Consider the following 16,899-nt stretch of genomic DNA (forward strand, 5'->3'; position numbering starts at 1 on the left):
GGTGTTGAACAATCAAACCACAGAACAAAGCCAACAAGACACGTGAAAACATCTCCACCAGTAGCCAGGAGACCAGCGGCGTGGGCCACACGGCTGGCAAGGCGAGAGCTGGGGAAGGGGTCTCTGGCGGAAGCGCTCTGCTGCAGTGTTTCTACAGCGCGTTCACGGCCCTGTCTGTCCTTCAGAATTTGGACTCGCTCGTACAGAGCAGCGCACTTCTAGGGGAGCCTTCCAAGGATGGCCAGCCCGGGGGGTGGGGGGCACAGCGGTCAGAGGACTCAGCGGTCCCGTCACTCCTGGAGCCAGTGAGGACTTGGGAGGAGCCTGATGGCCATAGGGGCAGAGTGGATGGGGTTCGCCAGCCTTGTTAGGGGTCCGCCTGGAGGGAGGGCTGGGTATCCTCTGGGGTCCGTCCCCAGCTGTGCTGCCTGGGTCTCATGGGCAGGGGTCTGGGCCTCCCCCAGACTCCGTTCTCCTGTGGCAGTGCCACCAGAGGGATCCTGCTGAGGGGCTCACCATTTAGGCGGGTGATGGTCCAGTTCTTCCGCACGGAGGCCGGGACGAAGGGCAGCTCAAAGACATAGGGGCCGATGTTGGGGTCCATGTCGGCGTCGGCTGCCGTGATGTTGATGGCGTTCAGGCCTGGCTTCTCGCAGATCTGCGCCTCCTTGGGCAGCAGCTCGGGGGCGTTATCATTGATGTCGATGAGATAGATCTGCAGGGTCCCGGTGCCGCTGGCCGGGGGGATCCCTGAAGGACATACGCGGGTGAGCACACAGCCACAGCCAAGGGCGGCACGCGTGGGACCAGCCCACAGCCCCACGCAGGACGCGCAGGCGCACAATGCGCCTACCACTGCGGGTCATCCCACAACCAGGCTGATACACAGCTGCGTGTTGACCCCAGCCCCGGCCCCCAACCTGAGCGCTGCAGGGTGCGCTCAGCTGCATTCAACATGCAGACTCAGCCACACAGACCCACACGGCACACGCAGTGTGCACAGCGCTCACACAGCTGCACACACATGACAGAGGATTCACACGGAGCCACATGCATACACACAGTGTACACAGCGCTCACACAGCTGCACACACACACACACACACACACACACACACACACGAGTATTCACACATATACAGTGTGTACAGCGTTCACACGGAGCCGCACAGCACAGCCTCCTGACATGCAGCCACATGGGTGGCCTCAGTAAGTTCAGAGCTGTCCCAGCCCCAGCGCTGCACCAAGGATCCCACCCCTCTTGGGCCCAGGGTGGGGTTCTGCAGGACCCCAAGGCCTAGGACTGGTCTCTTCCCCACCTTCCTGAATTTTCTCCAGCCCAACAGGGTTCCTAGGGGCCGGGAACTCTGAGCTTAGACCCACAGTGACGAGGAAGAACGGCTCGAGCTGTCCCTGAGGCTGGGGGCTCTCGGGTCTGGGCGAGATGGTCTCTATGGAGACCCTTGCCTGCCTGGGCCTCAGCTAAACAGAGCCTCTCTGCAGAGCTCGAAGGCCAGCCTGGCCCCACCCGTCCGGGTGGAGCTGAGAGGTGCCGTGGGATTGCAGGCGTGGCAGTACTCCAGCCTGGGCCCCCCGCTCCGGACTCTACACTGCAACTGTGTACCTGGCCGAGGCAGGCAGAGCGTCCTGCAGGACAACTCTTTACTCTTCTGGAAAATGCACCGAGACACATTCAAGGCGACACATTTGAGTTGCCTTTGAGACTGTCCTGAAGGCAGATGACATGGCACACTGGACAGGTGAGGGTGGAGTCCGTCACCTGGGGGCTCCTGTTCCAGTCTCGGCCTGCCCGCCTGCCTCACCGTGGCCCCATGCACTTCCCACCTGGGGTTCCTGGGGCTCTGAGCTCCAGCCCTCTCTGACCTAGCCTCAGAGACGGAGCTGTGGCAGGGAGAACCCAGGGAGACTCCCACCAGGGCTGGGTGCTCATCACGACTGCACGGCCAGCTTCTCCGACTCCGGGGGCCAGTGGGGAGGTAGGCAGGGTGGTCACCGCACTCTGGCTTTTGCTTGCTATTATGGTTTAGATACAGAGTGTCCTCTGGAAAAGCTCATGTACTCGTCATTAAAAAATGTTCTGAGGTGGCCGGGCGTAGGGGCACCCGCTTGTCATCCCAGCGTTCGGGAGGCTGAGACTAGAGGATCACGGTTTGCAGCCAGCCTCAGCTACTTAGTGAGGCCCTCCGCAACTCAGTGAGACCCTGTTTCAAATTAAGGAATAAAAAATAGGGCAGGGAGTGAATCTCAGGGGTCAAATGCCCCTGGGTTCCATCCTTAGACCCACACAAAAAATGATAAAAAAAAATGTTCTGAGTGAGATAATAATGAAGGGCCTAGTCTCATGGGTAGATGGATTAGTAGATGGATTAGTAGATGGATTCCTGGGTGGTAAGGCAGGCAGGGTGTGTCCAGAGGAAGCAGGCCCCTGGGGGTCTGGCCTGGTTATGTGTGTTGTGGCCCCCCCATTGCTCTTTTCCTCCCTGAGTTCCACAGATATAACCCGGACTGAAATCTCCAGAACTGTGAGCAAATAAATCTTTTCTCTAAGTTGTGGTTGTCAGGTATTTTGGGTCACAGGAGTGAGAATGCTGATGGCAACAGAAATTGGAACCAGGAGTGGGGTCACTGCCTCACACCATGACTACTTCTGTTTCTAAACCTGACCGTGTGGATTGTAAATGTTTGGCACTAGTTTTTGAGAGGAAGCTGGAAGGGTCAGGATAGGACAGAAAGGTGGATGGTAAAGACTGTGTTTAGGAGATTCCAGAGGCCAAAGAGGAGACAGAATAGGGGCCACATGTGTTACATTCCGGCAGAGAACTTATCGGCATTTTTGCCCGTGTCCTGAAACTCTGCCTGAGGACATAGTTAAAGACAATGATCAACCTGGTACAGAAAAATCTCAAAACATCAAAGTATCCAAACTGCATCATGGATGTTAATGTCTGTGTACAGCCTGTGTCAGGAGTAGACAGCAGAGAAACCTTAGAGATTTTCATTTGGGCCAGAGGGGCATGTGTGAAATTGGGGCCCAAAGAGATGGTGTTGTGGAGGAAATTAAGATGGCTGAAGGAAGATAGAATGTTCTGCATAAAAACAGAAGGAATATGGTCTGGGTAGTTAAGGCCCAAGTGCAAAAAAGTATGGAACCCATTCAAAGACGGCCATTAAAAAAAAAAAAAAAAAAAAAAAGGGACTCAGATTCTATCCCAGCTGCCATGATTGAAGTGGGCGCAATGGCAGCCATGACTGAAGAGAGCCCAGCGGCCATGACTGAAGAAGGCACAACCACAATTTGTGCTGGTGGTCCACCTTGGTGCTCGTGTGAGGGTGGCTTTGCTGGAGTGAAGGCGACACGGAGGCCTTCCTCTAGATTTCAAAGGAAGGCCTTAGAGGCCAGGCAATGTGTGTGTGCGTGTGTGTGTGTGTGTGTGTGTGTGTGTGTGTGTGTGTGTGTGAGAGAGAGAGAGAGAGAGAGGGAAGGGTGGGAGCAGGTACATACATAATCCCCAAGGCCGCACCCCCAGGGACCAACCACCAGCCATACTCTGCCTGCCTCCCTGACCACCTGCCCCAGGCCCCAGGGTCCTCTGTGGTGATGCCTGCAGGGGTGGGGAGGACCGACCACACCCTCCCCCGGCTCCCAGAGTTCACACCAGTGGCCCTGCTCACACCGAGGGCCCAAGGGTCCCCGCCATGGCCGGCAGGGGTGGAGGCTGGCATGCCGGGGCTCCCATGTGATGGGCCCAGCTTCCTGCCTTTACTGGTTGACTCAGCCAGGGCTAAACATTTTAGAAAACTGCAGATCTAGCCAGGCATGGCAGCATACACTTGTAATCCCTGTACTTGGGAGGCTGAGACAGAAAGATTGCAGGTTCGTGGCCAGCCTTAGCTACTTAGTGAGGCCCTCTGCAACTTAATGAGACCCTGTTTCAAATTAAAGAATAAGAAATAGGGCTGGGGGTGTAGCTTCGAGGTAGAATGCTCCTGGGTTTAACCCCCAGTACTGCAACAAAACAAAACAAAAAACCACTGCAGATGGGGTTCCAGGGCTTCAGGTCGCCGGTGAGGAAGCAGAGGAGCTGCTCAGGCATGGAGGGCAGGCCAGGCTGGGCGCCCCTGCCCCTGGCTGCCCGAGTGGGTGGTGTGGGCGCAGCAGGCTCCGTGCTGGGCACAAGGGTGAGCAGCGGGCAGGTGTGAAAGGACTCAGGCGTGAGCAGAGGGCACAGATGGTGAGGCCTGCGCCGCCCGTGGACGTCCTGCCCACCCCCGGGCCTCCCGGGAGGGGACGGGCGCACCGTTGTCGGCTGCCAGGAAGGTGGCCTCATAGACGTTGCTTCTGGTGTAGAGGGACTCGCGGTCCAGGACGGCGGCCGTGGTGATCTGCCCGTTGGTGGCGTTGATGTGCAGCCAGTTGGCCGGGTCCGACAGTTTCGAGTACCTGCAGGGGAGGGGCGCCCGGAGAGGTGAGGGCTTTCTGTGCGATTCCTTCTCCACAGCCCGCTCTGGCCTGGCACTGGACCGCTGTGCCCATTCCCTGCCCCCTCAGGAGGCAGGGCACTCATCGCCCCACTGTGCAGTGGGCAGGTTAGGGACAGACGTCCTGGCGGCTATGCACACGCCCCAGGCCAGGACCCCCACTTTCCCGGGACCTCGGGGCTGTGGATCCACACCCACCTGACGGCTTGCTGCATGAAGCGGTCGGGGTCCACGGCGGAGAAGGTGGTGAGTGCGGTGCCGGCGGGCACGCCCTCCTCCAGGCGGACGAGCTTGTGGTTGGAGGGGAAGTAGGGAGCCTCGTTGATGTCGGTGACCGAGATGGTCACCCCCGCCGTGGACTGGAAGGACATCTGGATCCCACTGGCCAGGGGCGCCTGGTTGGACACCATCACGGTCAGCATGAAGGCCCTGTTTAGCTCGTAGTCGACGGCCTGGGGGGAGGAGGGTGGTGAGCAGCAGGGCCGCGCCTGGCGCCCAGGCCAGGCGGTCCCTCTACCCGCTGGTCCTGCTCTGATCCTGGTTCATCTCCTAGGTGTCTTTAACTTGAGGGGTTTGACCAGTGGGAGGAGAGAGGGGGTGGGGTGAATACCTGAAGCCTGCCCTGTGCCCGGAGAGCGGGAGCCTGGCTCTTGGGGCGACAGCCCCTGCCAGGCGATTCCTTCTCCACAGCAAGCTCTCGCCTGGCACTGGGACCGCTGTGCCCATACCCCGTCCCCTCAAATTTAGCATGAAGTTCCTGGTGTTGCTTGTCCAGAGATGCCTTGCAGGGGAAAATGGGTCATATGGCTGCCCCCAAAGGTATGTCCACCTGGAGCCTGTGAGTGGACCCTCATTTGGAGGTGGGGTCTTTGCAGGTGGAATTAAGTTCAAGATCACCAGGTGAGATCATTCCTTATAAAAGAAAGCCAGAAGCCGGGTGTGGGGGCGCACGCCTGTAATCCCAGCGCTTGGGAAGCTGAGACAGGAGGATTGCAGGTTAGAGGCCAACCTCAGCAATTTAGTAGGACTGTTTCAAAAGTAAAAAAAAAAAAAAAAAAAAAGGGGAGTGGTGAGTTGGCCCGGGCCACCCTCCCTTCACCTTCTCCTCACCACCTTCTCCGCCGCGGACCCCGACCGCTTCATGCAGCAAGCCGTCAAGTGGGTGTGGATCCACAGCCCCGAGGTGCCGGGAAAGTGGGGATCCTGGCCTGGGGCGTGCGCACAGCCGCCAGGACGTCTGTCCCTAACCTGCCCACTGCACATGCCATTCTGGCATGGGGCTGGAACTATTTTCTGTATTTCTATTTTCTGTATTTCTATCTTTCTAATAAACTTCTTTAAATCTTCAAAAAAAAAAAAATCTGTGTGTTGTGACACATGCCTGTAATCCCAGTACATAGGAGGCTGAGACAGAAGGATCACAGGTTCGAATCGAGGACAGCCTCAGCAAGTAGTGAGACTCTCGTCAACCTAGAGAGACCCTGTTTCAAAATAAAAATAAAATAGGGCTGGGAGTGAGTATAACTTGGAGGTAGGATGCCGGTAACCAAGATCCACACAGACACAGACACACACACACACACGCAGAAGGAGCTACTCGGTGTGAAATAAAATAGGGCTGAGAGTGAGTGTACGTCGGAGGTGGACTGCAGTGACCACAGTTCCCTGGATTACTGTGCTCTTTTCTGTTGTGTATGGAAATCCTCTCGCTCAGATCTCCTTGGACAGGGCCTGCTTTTGGGGGCCAGCCTTCCCGGCCTCCTGTGGAGCTGGAGCTAGCGGGGGTCCCGTTTGCGGGGCCCTCCCTTAGTCCAAACCTGGCCCCTCACCGGGCAGCCTCGCAGTGCTGGCACTGACCGCACCGACCCAGCTGCCGGGCATTTGGTTTTCACCCGCATTAAAATAGTACACCGGGTGCGGCAAAGTCAGGACGCTTGGCTACTGAATAAAGTATCTAAACGCAAAAAGAATTTAACAATTAGGTGAAACCGGCTGCAGCGGCTCCCTCTACAGGGAGATGGAGAAGGCCGCGTGCCAGCTCCCCTCGGCCTCGCCGCTGTCCCTGGTGACCCCAGTGGCCCCATCCTCCCAGGCCCTGTCTCCTCGTCATTTGAAGGGGATGGCCATGACGGAGTGGCATGTCTTGTCCCTGGCGGGGCCGCCCCTGGCACCTCTGCCCCGTGGGTGGCACAGTGCCCGTGGGTCAGCTGTGGGTGTGGGGGTGGCTGACGTCTCTCCCCCCTGCCTTCTCCAGTGCTGCTCCATGCTGGGTGCTCACCGGCTGTGTGTCGGGGCCTTGCACCTGCAGGGCGCCTGGCAGGACCCCAGATGGCCAGGCTGACTACTGGATGTCTGCCAGGGTGCCCAGTGCAGAAGGACCTGGTGGCCTTGCCCGTCCCCATGAGTTTCTGCCCGAATCCCTGGGCCTCCCCAGGGTGCTCTTGGCTCCTCTGCTCCTGACTCCAGGTGCCTCTAGGCACCCAGCACCCCCCAGTACCACACAGTGGCCAGGCCCCATGTGCAGAACCCACCAGCTGCTCACGCCTCCCCAGGACCAGGCTGGGGCACACTGCTCCGCAGACCCAGGGGTGCCGTGAGTGAAGGGCATGGAGGGAAGACTCCTCTCCTGGATTTATTGGTCCGTGTCCCCGGGGGACATGGAATAATGTTCCTCGTCGTGCGTTAAAAATTATGTCACAGTCTGAGCGAGTAGGCCTTCGAAAGGACTATTACGGCCAATAAAAGTCCACAGGAGGGTAGAATAAAGCACATTTGTAATGGAGAAATCAATAGGTAATTTGCCCCAGCAGTTTCAATTAGGGTGGCTGGATGTACTCGCTGCGTGGCCTGGCTGCCTCCCCGTGCGCTGCGGCCCTCTGCTCAAAGTGGGGGGCTGGGCGCACCCTGCAGAAATGGCCCAGGCTCAGGCCGGGGAGGCCCAGGGCACCCCACTTGCTCCCTGGAGGAGGCCAGGGCTCAGCTCTGGGAGGATAGAGGGTACCGACGGGCCTGACCTGCTGTCCCTCCTCCTGCCTCGGGAGCCTCCGTAGCTCTACAGATCACGCTCAGGGCCCTCAGCGCTTCGTGAGAAGGAGCCTGAGCCCAGGGGGAGCCCGGGGAGGGCGGGTGTGGGGCAGGGAGCCCAGCAGGCAGCGTGACCGTGAATGCACAGCGTTGTGCTCATGTGTGAACGCCGCTGCAGCCTCACCGTGGCGCACCGCCACTGCGATCACAAGGCGCCGGTGGAAGCCCAGACCGGGGTGAGGGTGGAGTCACTGCTCCGCAGCGGCAGGCCGGTCTAGACGCCGATTCGAAAACTGAGGTTGGGGGAAAACTGTCGAGGAAAGCTGATCTGGCAGAACCACTCGAGAAGTTGGACCAGTCGTTACAAATCCACCCCGCTCTAAGATAAAAGCAAGCACAGGCAAACAAGGGTCTGACCCGCTCCCCACCAGCCGTGTGGCCGTGCGTCCCGCGGGCACTACTGGGACAGACCCGGGCCAGCCCGCAGGGCCCCGGGAGCAGGGGCGGGAGGAACAGTCCTGTGTGCGAGTGTGCATGTGTTGCGTGCGCGCACGTGTGTGTGTTACTGGGGATTGAATTCAGGCACTCTATCACTAAGCCACATTCCTAGCCCCCCTTTGTCGGTGGTTCTGGGGTTCCTGGAAGCCCTTCTACCTCCGGGCTACACTCCCAGACCTATTTTTACATTTTTATTTGGAAACAGGGTCTCCTAAGCCAGCGCACGTGGCTGGCTTCGAACCTGCGCGATCCTCCTGTCTCTGCCTCCCAAGAGCAGGGATTACAAGCGTGCGCCACCACGCCCGGCTAATTCTTTATTTTTTTTATTTTTATTTATTTATTTTTTTTTGGTGGTACTGGGGTTCCTGGAAGCCCTTCTATCTCCGGGCTACACTTCCAGACCTATTTTTACATTTTTATTTGGAAACAGGGTCTCCTAAGCCAGCGTGCGCGGCTGGCTTCGAACCTGAGCGATCCTCCTGTCTCTGCCTCCCAAGCGCGGGGATTACAAGCGTGCGCCACCACGCCCGGCGCTAATTCTTTATTTTGAAACAGGTTCTCACTAAGTTGTAGAGAGCCTCACTAAGTAGCCGAGGCTGCCCACGAACCTGGGATCCTCCTGTCTCAGCCTCCCAAGTGCCAAATACTGGATTACAAGTGTGTGGCACTAGGCCTGACCTTTTTTATTTATACTTTGGAAACAGGTCTCAGTAAGTTGCTGAGGCTGGCCTCTAACCTGAGATCCTCCTGTCTCAGTCTCCCAAGTACTGGCATTTCAAGCGTGCGCCACCACACCCGGCTGCATGTGTCTTTTATTGTTAGTCTATAGCCTGGGCACTAAAACCCAGAGAACACTAGGAAGAGCAGAAATAAAGGCCTCAATCATGCAGGAAAACACATGAAAACTTCTGGTATTAGCAGGAGGTCCTGCAGCGGAGAAAAGATCCTGCATCCCGACCCGGGCTCCCTGCAGGAAAACCAGGCTGGCTCAGTATCAGGTCTCCTCAGGAGATCCACCCATTGTGAGGTTAGGGGACACTGGGGCAAGGACGCAGGGTGATGTTCTGGGGGTGAGCCGAGCCCCTGAGGTTGGTGACAGGGCCTCGCAGAGGCTGGCTCTGCCTCCTGCAGGTGGGGTGCAGCTCTGCCTGTCGCGGGAGAGGCATGCCCATCGGCTGAGCTAATTTCTTTTTTCTTTTATTTGGTGGTACTGGGGTTCCTGGAAGCCCTTCTGTCTCTGGGCTACACTCCCAGACCTATTTTATATTTTTATTTGGAAACAGGGTCTCTTAAGCCAGCGGGCTGGCTTCGAACTTGTGTGATCCTCTTGTCTCTGCCTCCCAAGCGCGGGGATTACAAATGTGCACCACCACGCCCAGCAGCTGAGCTCATTTCTGTGTGACTGGTCCTAGGACACGGCCGGCAGTCACCCACCTTCACCACGGTGACCATGCCCTCGTTGGTGACGGGGTCCGTGCGAACACTGAAGTGCCCCGAGGGGTCTCCGCTAATGATGCGGTAGACGGCGTTCCAGTTGGGCGAGTGGGGCTGATCTCGGTCCATCACGGTGAGGTTGGCGACCACTGTCTCCACCCGGTTTTCGGGGACCTCCCCTGCAAACTGCAAAAGGGCAGAAAAGAGAGTGACAAGCCTGTGTGGAGCCGGGAGGGTCAGGGCTCCCTGGGAGAGGCCGGGGCCACTGCCCCAGAGTTTGGGTGACTCCGAGGGCACATTCAAGCCCACAGGGACATCGGGGGGTTCTGAGAGACAGCTGTGGTTCCTCCAGCTGAGTCCGGCAACGCCCAAGGGTCCCACCAGCACAAACCCACCGAAAGCAAGCCTTGCCGGCACAGGCACACACGCACACACACATACACGCATGCATGCACGCACGCACACATGCCAGGCCTCCCGTGTGCATGGAGGACTGGTGTGAATAGCTGGGGCACATGTGTGAGCACAAGATGTGCTCCAAGGACAGGAACCTGCAGCGGTACAGCGGGGCAGCGAGAGGCCTCCGCAGCACCACGACGGGCTCTGCCCCTCGGGCCCCGTCACAGGCTTGGGCTTGGGTCGGCCACTGAGACACAGGTGACCGAGCCCGGGGGGCCACAGAGAGGGCTGCAGGGCAGGGAGAGACTGTGTGTGCATGCGTGTGCGTGTGTGTGTGTGACGTGCACGTGTGTGTGTGTGCGCCCGTGCTGGTGATAGAAATCTGAGCACCTCCCACTGTGGGAAACTGCTGCTCCGGCGGGCTTCCTGGGCCGGCCTCAGGAGGGCCCGAGCTTGGCGGAGGCTCTGCCATCTTGAAATTCCTGGGGATGGAACCCAGGGCTTGCCCGTGCCAGGCAAGCGTCCTACCCTGAGCTACATCCCCAACCCTTTTTATTTTTATGTTTTTTACTTTGAAACAGGGTCTTGTTAGGTTGCCCAGGCTGGACTGGAACTTAGAACTCTCCTTGAAACCTGCCCCTGGGGTCACCGGGGTCACAGGCCTGCGCTGCCGCGCCCGGCTCACACTGACCATCGGAGAAGGGCCCTTATAGACTGTGGCTGGTGTGTCGCCGCGCGGGGAGCTGGGGCCACATGTGGACGTGGAGGTGAGCTGGGACAAACCCTGGGGGTCTCGGGTTGTGCACACGGCGGCAGGGCCGGGTGGGAGGCCCGTCCCTGTCACTAGCCCACTGATGGGGAGATAAAAAAAACAGTGGCCAAGAGACCTTGGGCCCCAGGGTGCAGCCAGAGCTGTGAACTCTGAGGGCCAGGGGTGCTGGAGCGCTACACAGCTGGACTGGGGAGGTCTGCGCTGTGTCTGCCCTCAGCCAGCCCTGAGTGTCTTTATTTTATTTATTTATTTATTTATTTATTTATTTATTTATTTATTTATTTTTATTTTGTGGTACTGGGGATGGAACCCAGGGCCATTCTACCTCTGAGCTTCACCCCCAGCCCCATTTTTTATTCTTTATTTTGAAACAGGGTCTCACTGAGTTGCAAATGGCCTAAGTAGCTGAGGCTGTCTGCGAACCATGATCCTCCTGTCTCAGCCTCCCAAATGCTGGGATGACAAGTGTGCGCCGCCATGCCTGGATCCCCTGAGCATCTTTTTTTTTTTTTTTTTTTTTTTGTGGTACTGGGGATGGAACCCAGGGGCTTTCAACCTCTGGGCTACAATCCCAGACCTATTTTTTATTTTTTATTTGGAAACAGGGTCTCTTAAGCCAGCAGAGGCTGGCTTTGAACCTGCGCAATCCTCCTGTCTCAGCCTCCCAAGCGCGGGGATTACATGTGTGCACCACCATGCCCGGCTCCCCTGAGCATCGTAAAGAGGCCAGATCACATAGTGCTCAGGAGCATGGTCTCGAGCGAGCTGGCCTGGGCTGCCTCTCGGTCCTGGTGTGACGCAGGTCCGGTGAGAGGGCAGGGCCCTGCAAGAGTCTCACAGCCACTGCGGCCTCCCATCGCCACCCACTGTGCCTCTCTGTGGGCTGGAGGTTGGCCTCCCTCCTCCCCAGGCTCCCGGCACCTGTGGGCTCCTGGTTCTCATCTTCGTCTGTGTGGCTCTGGTTCCATCCCTAATCATCTTTCTGTGTACTTTGCAGAATGTTGCTCCCTGTGTGTTTATGACCACGGTAAGTTGCCCCTAACCCCTGCAGACTGAAAGGAGAGAGGAGGGAGGAGGGAGGAGGGAGGAGAGAGAGAGGAGAGGAGGGAGGAGGGAGGAGGGAGGGGAGAGGAGAGAGGAGAGGGGAGAGGGGGGAGGAGAGAGGAGAGGGGAGAGGGGGGAGGAGAGGGGAGAGGAGAGGGGAGAGGAGAGGGGAGAGGAGAGAGGAGAGGGGAGAGGAGAGAGAGGGGAGAGGAGAGAGGAGGGGGGAGAGGAGAGAGGAGAGAGGAGAGGGGAGAGGAGAGGGGAGAGGAGAGAGGAGGGGGGAGAGGAGAGAGGAGAGAGGAGAGGGGAGAGGAGAGAGGAGGGGGGAGAGGAGAGAGGAGAGGAGAGAGGAGAGGAGAGGAGAGGGGAGAGGAGGGGAGAGGGGAGAGGAGAGGGGAGAGGAGAGGAGAGGGGAGAGAGGAGAGAGGAGAGGGGAGAGGAGAGAGGAGGGGGGAGAGGAGAGAGGAGAGGAGAGAGGAGAGGAGAGGAGAGGGGAGAGGAGAGGGGAGAGGAGAGGAGAGGGGAGAGAGGAGAGAGGAGAGGGGAGAGGAGAGGAGAGAGGAGAGGGGAGAGGGGAGAGGGGAGAGGAGAGAGGAGAGAGGAGAGAGGAGAGAGGAGAGAGGAGAGGGGAGAGGAGAGGAGAGAGGAGAGGGGAGAGGGGAGAGGGGAGAGGAGAGGGGAGAGGGGAGAGGGGAGAGGAGAGGAGAGAGGGGAGAGGAGAGAGGAGAGGGGATTGGGGAGAGAGGCAGCAGCCAGGGCCGAAGCCACAGCCATGCCTGCCTCTGAACCTTGTGCACTGGAGACCAGCCCTCAGCACAGGAGCTTTTGGGAGAAACATTCCAGACACAAACAATAACCCAAGGGCCAGTGGAGTTCTGGGCCGCCAGCCTCGGGCAGAGGACCACAGGGATGGAGGCGTTCTGGGGGGACTTTGCTGAGACCTGTGGATAAGTTCTGGGAGGGCTGAGCAGGTGGTAAAAGTGGGTCACCTGGGGGCCGGGGGACTCAGGGGGCTCTGGTGACAGTCACCCCAAGTTCCCTAAGGGGCTATGGTCGGTTTCGTCTGTCATAGGGGCTGACAAACTACAGGGTCAAGTTCAGCTTGCACGCTAGTTGTGTAAATAAAGTTTTATTGGCATACAGCCAGGGCCAGCACATACTTATCCATGTCTTTTTCCAGTATGACTTGTAGCTGAGTAGTAGGACAGACAGTATGGCCACCATCTGCCCCTCTGTGGAGGATGGCAGCAGATCTCTGTTCTAGACTCTTGTGGCACCCGCCTCAACAAGGGCTCAGAAATGGGTGCCTGGCCTACGGCTGCCGATCAGGGCTCAGCCTGGCACCCCTGCCTTGGCCTGCACCTTGTACCCACCGGAGCCAGAAGGCGTGCGGTGGGGCTGCCCTGCAACCCTGGAGAACAAACGTGGCCCAAGAGGCACATCTGGGGAGCATCCTAGCGACTGTCGGAGCCTGGATGCAGCCATGCCTGCAGCTGCACTTCCTAGGACTCCCTCCTTGGTTCAATTGCCAGGGAGTGCATAAGCACTGGGCTGGCTGTCCAGCGCCCTCTGCACTCTTCCCTGCTTCTCCAGAAACTCTCCTAGCCTGCTCTCCTAGCCTGCTGTGTAGGCACAACGGCCGGGGCACCTGGGTCCTGCCAGGCAGAAACACCTGCACCTGCATTACTGCTTCAGATGAGAGGCAGGGGGACCTCGTGCTCGGGGGCGGGTAGGCGGGCTCCTGGCCCCACCCCGTGGTTGCCCCCCTTGATGAAGTGGGCTCTGGGGCTGCTGGCTGAGTTGCCTGTCTGCTCTGCTCCTGCGTGGCTTCCAGACTCTTGGGTGCGGTTTATCCAGAGTCTGTTTAAATTTCTGCACATCTAATAACGGCGGGTGAAGGAGGGCCTCGGCGATCAGTCTGGCTTAGGCTCTCCTCAGTCACCTTCCCTAGCCATAATGACTTTTTAATTTGATTCTTCTGACTTGCAGGCGCAGGGAGACCCTTTCTGTCATGGGACGCGGAGGCGGGTGTGCGGGAAAGAGGGCTCTTCAGAGCGGAGGAACGGCGTCTCCTGCCTCAACACCATGCAGAAGCCAAAGGCACCCGGCCTGAGCGCAGGCCTCCAGCACACACCAGGCCTGGCGGGCAGGCTCTGGGGAGGGGAGCCCACTTAGCAGATGGGGGCTTAGGGTTGAGCGGGACAGTGAAGCCCAGCAGGGTTCAGGTGACCTGCTCAGCATTCTGCCAGCCGGACTGTCAGCACGTAATCACAGACCTGTGCGCACAGCGTCTGGCAAGACCCCTGGGCCTCCAAGGTGTCCACGACACGCAGGACACTGGAGAGCGCGATGGTACCCACCCCCAGGGAGCAGCCCGGTGGGCACACGGGATAATCAGCGCCCGTGGTTAGAGCTGGGCATGAAAGAATCCGGCCCGACTCCTCACTGCAACTCAGAATGCTGGGCCTTTGGGGAAGGGGCAGCAGGCTCAGGGAGGGGAAGGTACTTGCTCAGTCAACCAGCGAGCAGGTCATACTGCAGAGGACTGGGGCCCCCCAGATAGAACATGGGCCGCCCCGGCAATGCCCCAGAGAAGCCCCGCGTGGCACCACCCGGAAGCAGCTTGTCAGAGGCGGGAGGGGCCGGTGCAGGCCAGCTCTGGGGCTCTGTGGCTGCGCATGGCTCCTGCCTGCCCTATCCTGGGCTGTCACCCTGGGCACACTCTTCTGGTCTACCTGAGCCTAGCTGGCTGAGGCTGAGGCCACTAAGTTGCCTGCCTGGATGGTGGCTGCTGTGGGATTTGAACCTGAATCCCAGGCTCTGACCTGCACCTGGCCTCACCTTCCAGCTAGGGAGTACTGGGCCCAAACACTTGGCCCAGGTCTCACCCAGTTACTGTGCCTGGAGACAGAGGGGGGCGAGTGAGTGCCCGGGTTGCACGGCTGCCTGCAGCAGAGCTGGGCCTTGAGCTCAGGTGCCCTCCTCTGCTCCTGGCCAGAGCCAGCGAGGCCCTGACCAGACTTGGTATTGCTTGTCCTGGCAGAGGTGGGGCGCTGCCTCCAAGGTGAAGGACAACCCCATAATTCCCTCTGGCCCCCTCCAGGCAGCCCCTAGTGAAGGTCCCCTGTTCCCAGCACTGGCCTGGCCCCGTGGGGACAGAATGGGTGGCAGTGTGTCCTCTGCAGGGATACCAGGCTGGTGCGGGTGGGCAGCGCTCACAGGGCGGGGCGCAGAGGGCTGAGTGTGTGGCGAGTCCACGGGCTGCGGGCACAGTGTCTGCCTGAGCTCCGGGCAGCTCCTTGGGCGGGCACCTTCCCGACAAGCTCTGCTCCTGCGTAGGTAAATTCGATGCCTCCCAGTTTCCGGTTCTCTGCAGCCGTGTGGCGATTCCATCTCTTCTAAGATGAGCTGTGCCTGCTGTGGGATCTGCTTTCGCATCCAATGAGTTGCGTGGCTGGGAAGACCGGCTTTGTCTCCCTGGAAGGCTTATGGCCTCGTTTTAACTCTTCCTTGCCGGGGAGCAGGGATACAGGAGCAGAAATAGAGCTTTCCCCGCTGCCGCCACCCCCACATTGAGCGAGCCTCTTGTTACTGTCCGTCTACTCCAAGCGTCCAGCTGGCTCTAATGAGGGCCTCTGTCTCCCGGCCTCTCCCTCTGCACACACGCCGTTTAAGGGCAATTAGGAGTCTGTCTCTGACTTGGAGCCCATACAAGGGGGCAGATAATTGAGAGGAAGGCCCCTCTTGTTGGGGGGGGGGTCCTCCTGCCCAGAGGAGCTTGGGGTGTGTGTGTGGTCCCTTAATCAACACAGCAGGTGCCGGTTCCAGCCTCTCTGGCCCTCCCTTCTGTGTTTGCTTCTGTTAAAAAATGTACAGGAGCCGGGTGTAGTGGTGCATGCTTATAATCCTAGAATTCAGGAGGCTGAGACAGTAGGATCATGGTTTGAGGGCAGCCTCAGCTACTTAGTGGGGCCCTTTGCAACTCAGTGAGACCCTGTTTCAAAATAAGGAATAAAAAACAGGGCTGGGGGTATCGCTCGGAGGTAGAATGCCCCTGGGTTCCATCCTTAGCACCGAGAAAAAAAAAAAGTACAGGATGCTCTTAATTTTTAAGGCTTAGTTTTCTCTCCAGGAAAACAATGATGGTTTCTGTTGGGTTCCTCCAGAAGGTCCTGGAGCCTAGATTCTTTCCTCTTCTACCAGGATCCTTGCAGGCCCGGAGCCAAGGGTCGGGACTCACCTCGCAGCGCAGTGTGAGGGCTGACTGCATCCGGGGGCAGCCGCCGCCGCTGTGCCTGCTCTAGGGAAGAGGGCAGCTGTAGTGGAAACGCTGCTGGCAAACCCTTTCCCCTGGCCTTCTGGCTACAGACCGCTGCTCGGCAGGTAACTGTCACCGCGCCAGCTTGCTTGGCCGGGTGCACAGTGGTATGGCTATCAACCATCACCAACAAAACAGCCCGCCACGCTACCACTGCCGCTTGGTTCTCTGAGGTTACTGCGAGCCAGGCGGCCTCATCTAGGACCGTGTGGGGTCCTCACGCGACCCTCGGTAGGGCAGGTGAGGCAGTCCAGGCACGCGAGGTTCTGGGACCCGCCCAGGTCAGCATCCCCTCAGTAGGGGAGCCAGTTTGAGGCTGGGGCTCTGCTCTGGCACCCTCTCTCTGGCCCTGTCTCCCACCTTCCCGTGCAGCTTGGCAGGTGGGGCCCAGAGAGGTCAAGGAGAGCCAGCAGCTGGGGCCCTGATGTCCTGAGTGCCAGGCTGAGGGTCGGGGCCTGCGTCCACGTCATCCCTGCCGTGGGCCCTGCCCATAGGGGTCTTTCAGAAGCCCTGGGGGCCCAGCTGGCCCTGAGGAGTGGACTCTGGCCTGGTGAGAGGGCCAGGGAGGTGGAGGTGACCTTGGGTGCCTTTGGCCCTGGCCCTGCGGCCGCCACCCAGAGCTCAGAAGGGCCGGCTCCAATTAATAATTTACGGCTGAGGGTTGCACTGCTCGCCCCAGCATAATTAAGGGCACTAAGTCCATTCCAATTTCAAGATGCCAAATTCTTATTCTTGGAAAATCGTGCTGAATCAAAATTTCTTCTCCTGGGTTTGTGCCTTTAATTGAAAAGCCGGGAGGTTGGGGAGGACACTCGGTTTGAGGGACCGGGGTGGTCATTCGCCAGCACCAGGGAGGCGCCAAGACTAGCCCACGGTCTAACCTCCACCCAGCCAGGCAAGATGCTCCAGA

The 16,899-nt window shown here is 58.8% G+C and overlaps 1 protein-coding gene across 1 annotated transcript in view; it reads right to left on the bottom strand.

The window, feature by feature from the left end:
• CDH4 (cadherin 4) overlaps nt 1–16,899 on the bottom strand; it is a gene marked incomplete at both ends in the record, with an annotated part of 448,166 nt that overhangs the window by 5,177 nt on the left and 426,090 nt on the right. Inside the window, 4 exons of the mRNA XM_080716474.1 lie at nt 517–750; nt 4,320–4,462; nt 4,699–4,952; nt 9,457–9,642. Of these exons, the coding sequence (XP_080572600.1) occupies nt 517–750; nt 4,320–4,462; nt 4,699–4,952; nt 9,457–9,642 (817 nt within the window). The remainder of the gene's footprint in view (nt 1–516; nt 751–4,319; nt 4,463–4,698; nt 4,953–9,456; nt 9,643–16,899) is intronic.

Source organism: Muscardinus avellanarius (genome assembly GCF_963383645.1).
Source record: "Muscardinus avellanarius genome assembly, chromosome: 19".
Classification (NCBI taxonomy): Eukaryota; Metazoa; Chordata; class Mammalia; order Rodentia; family Gliridae; genus Muscardinus; species Muscardinus avellanarius.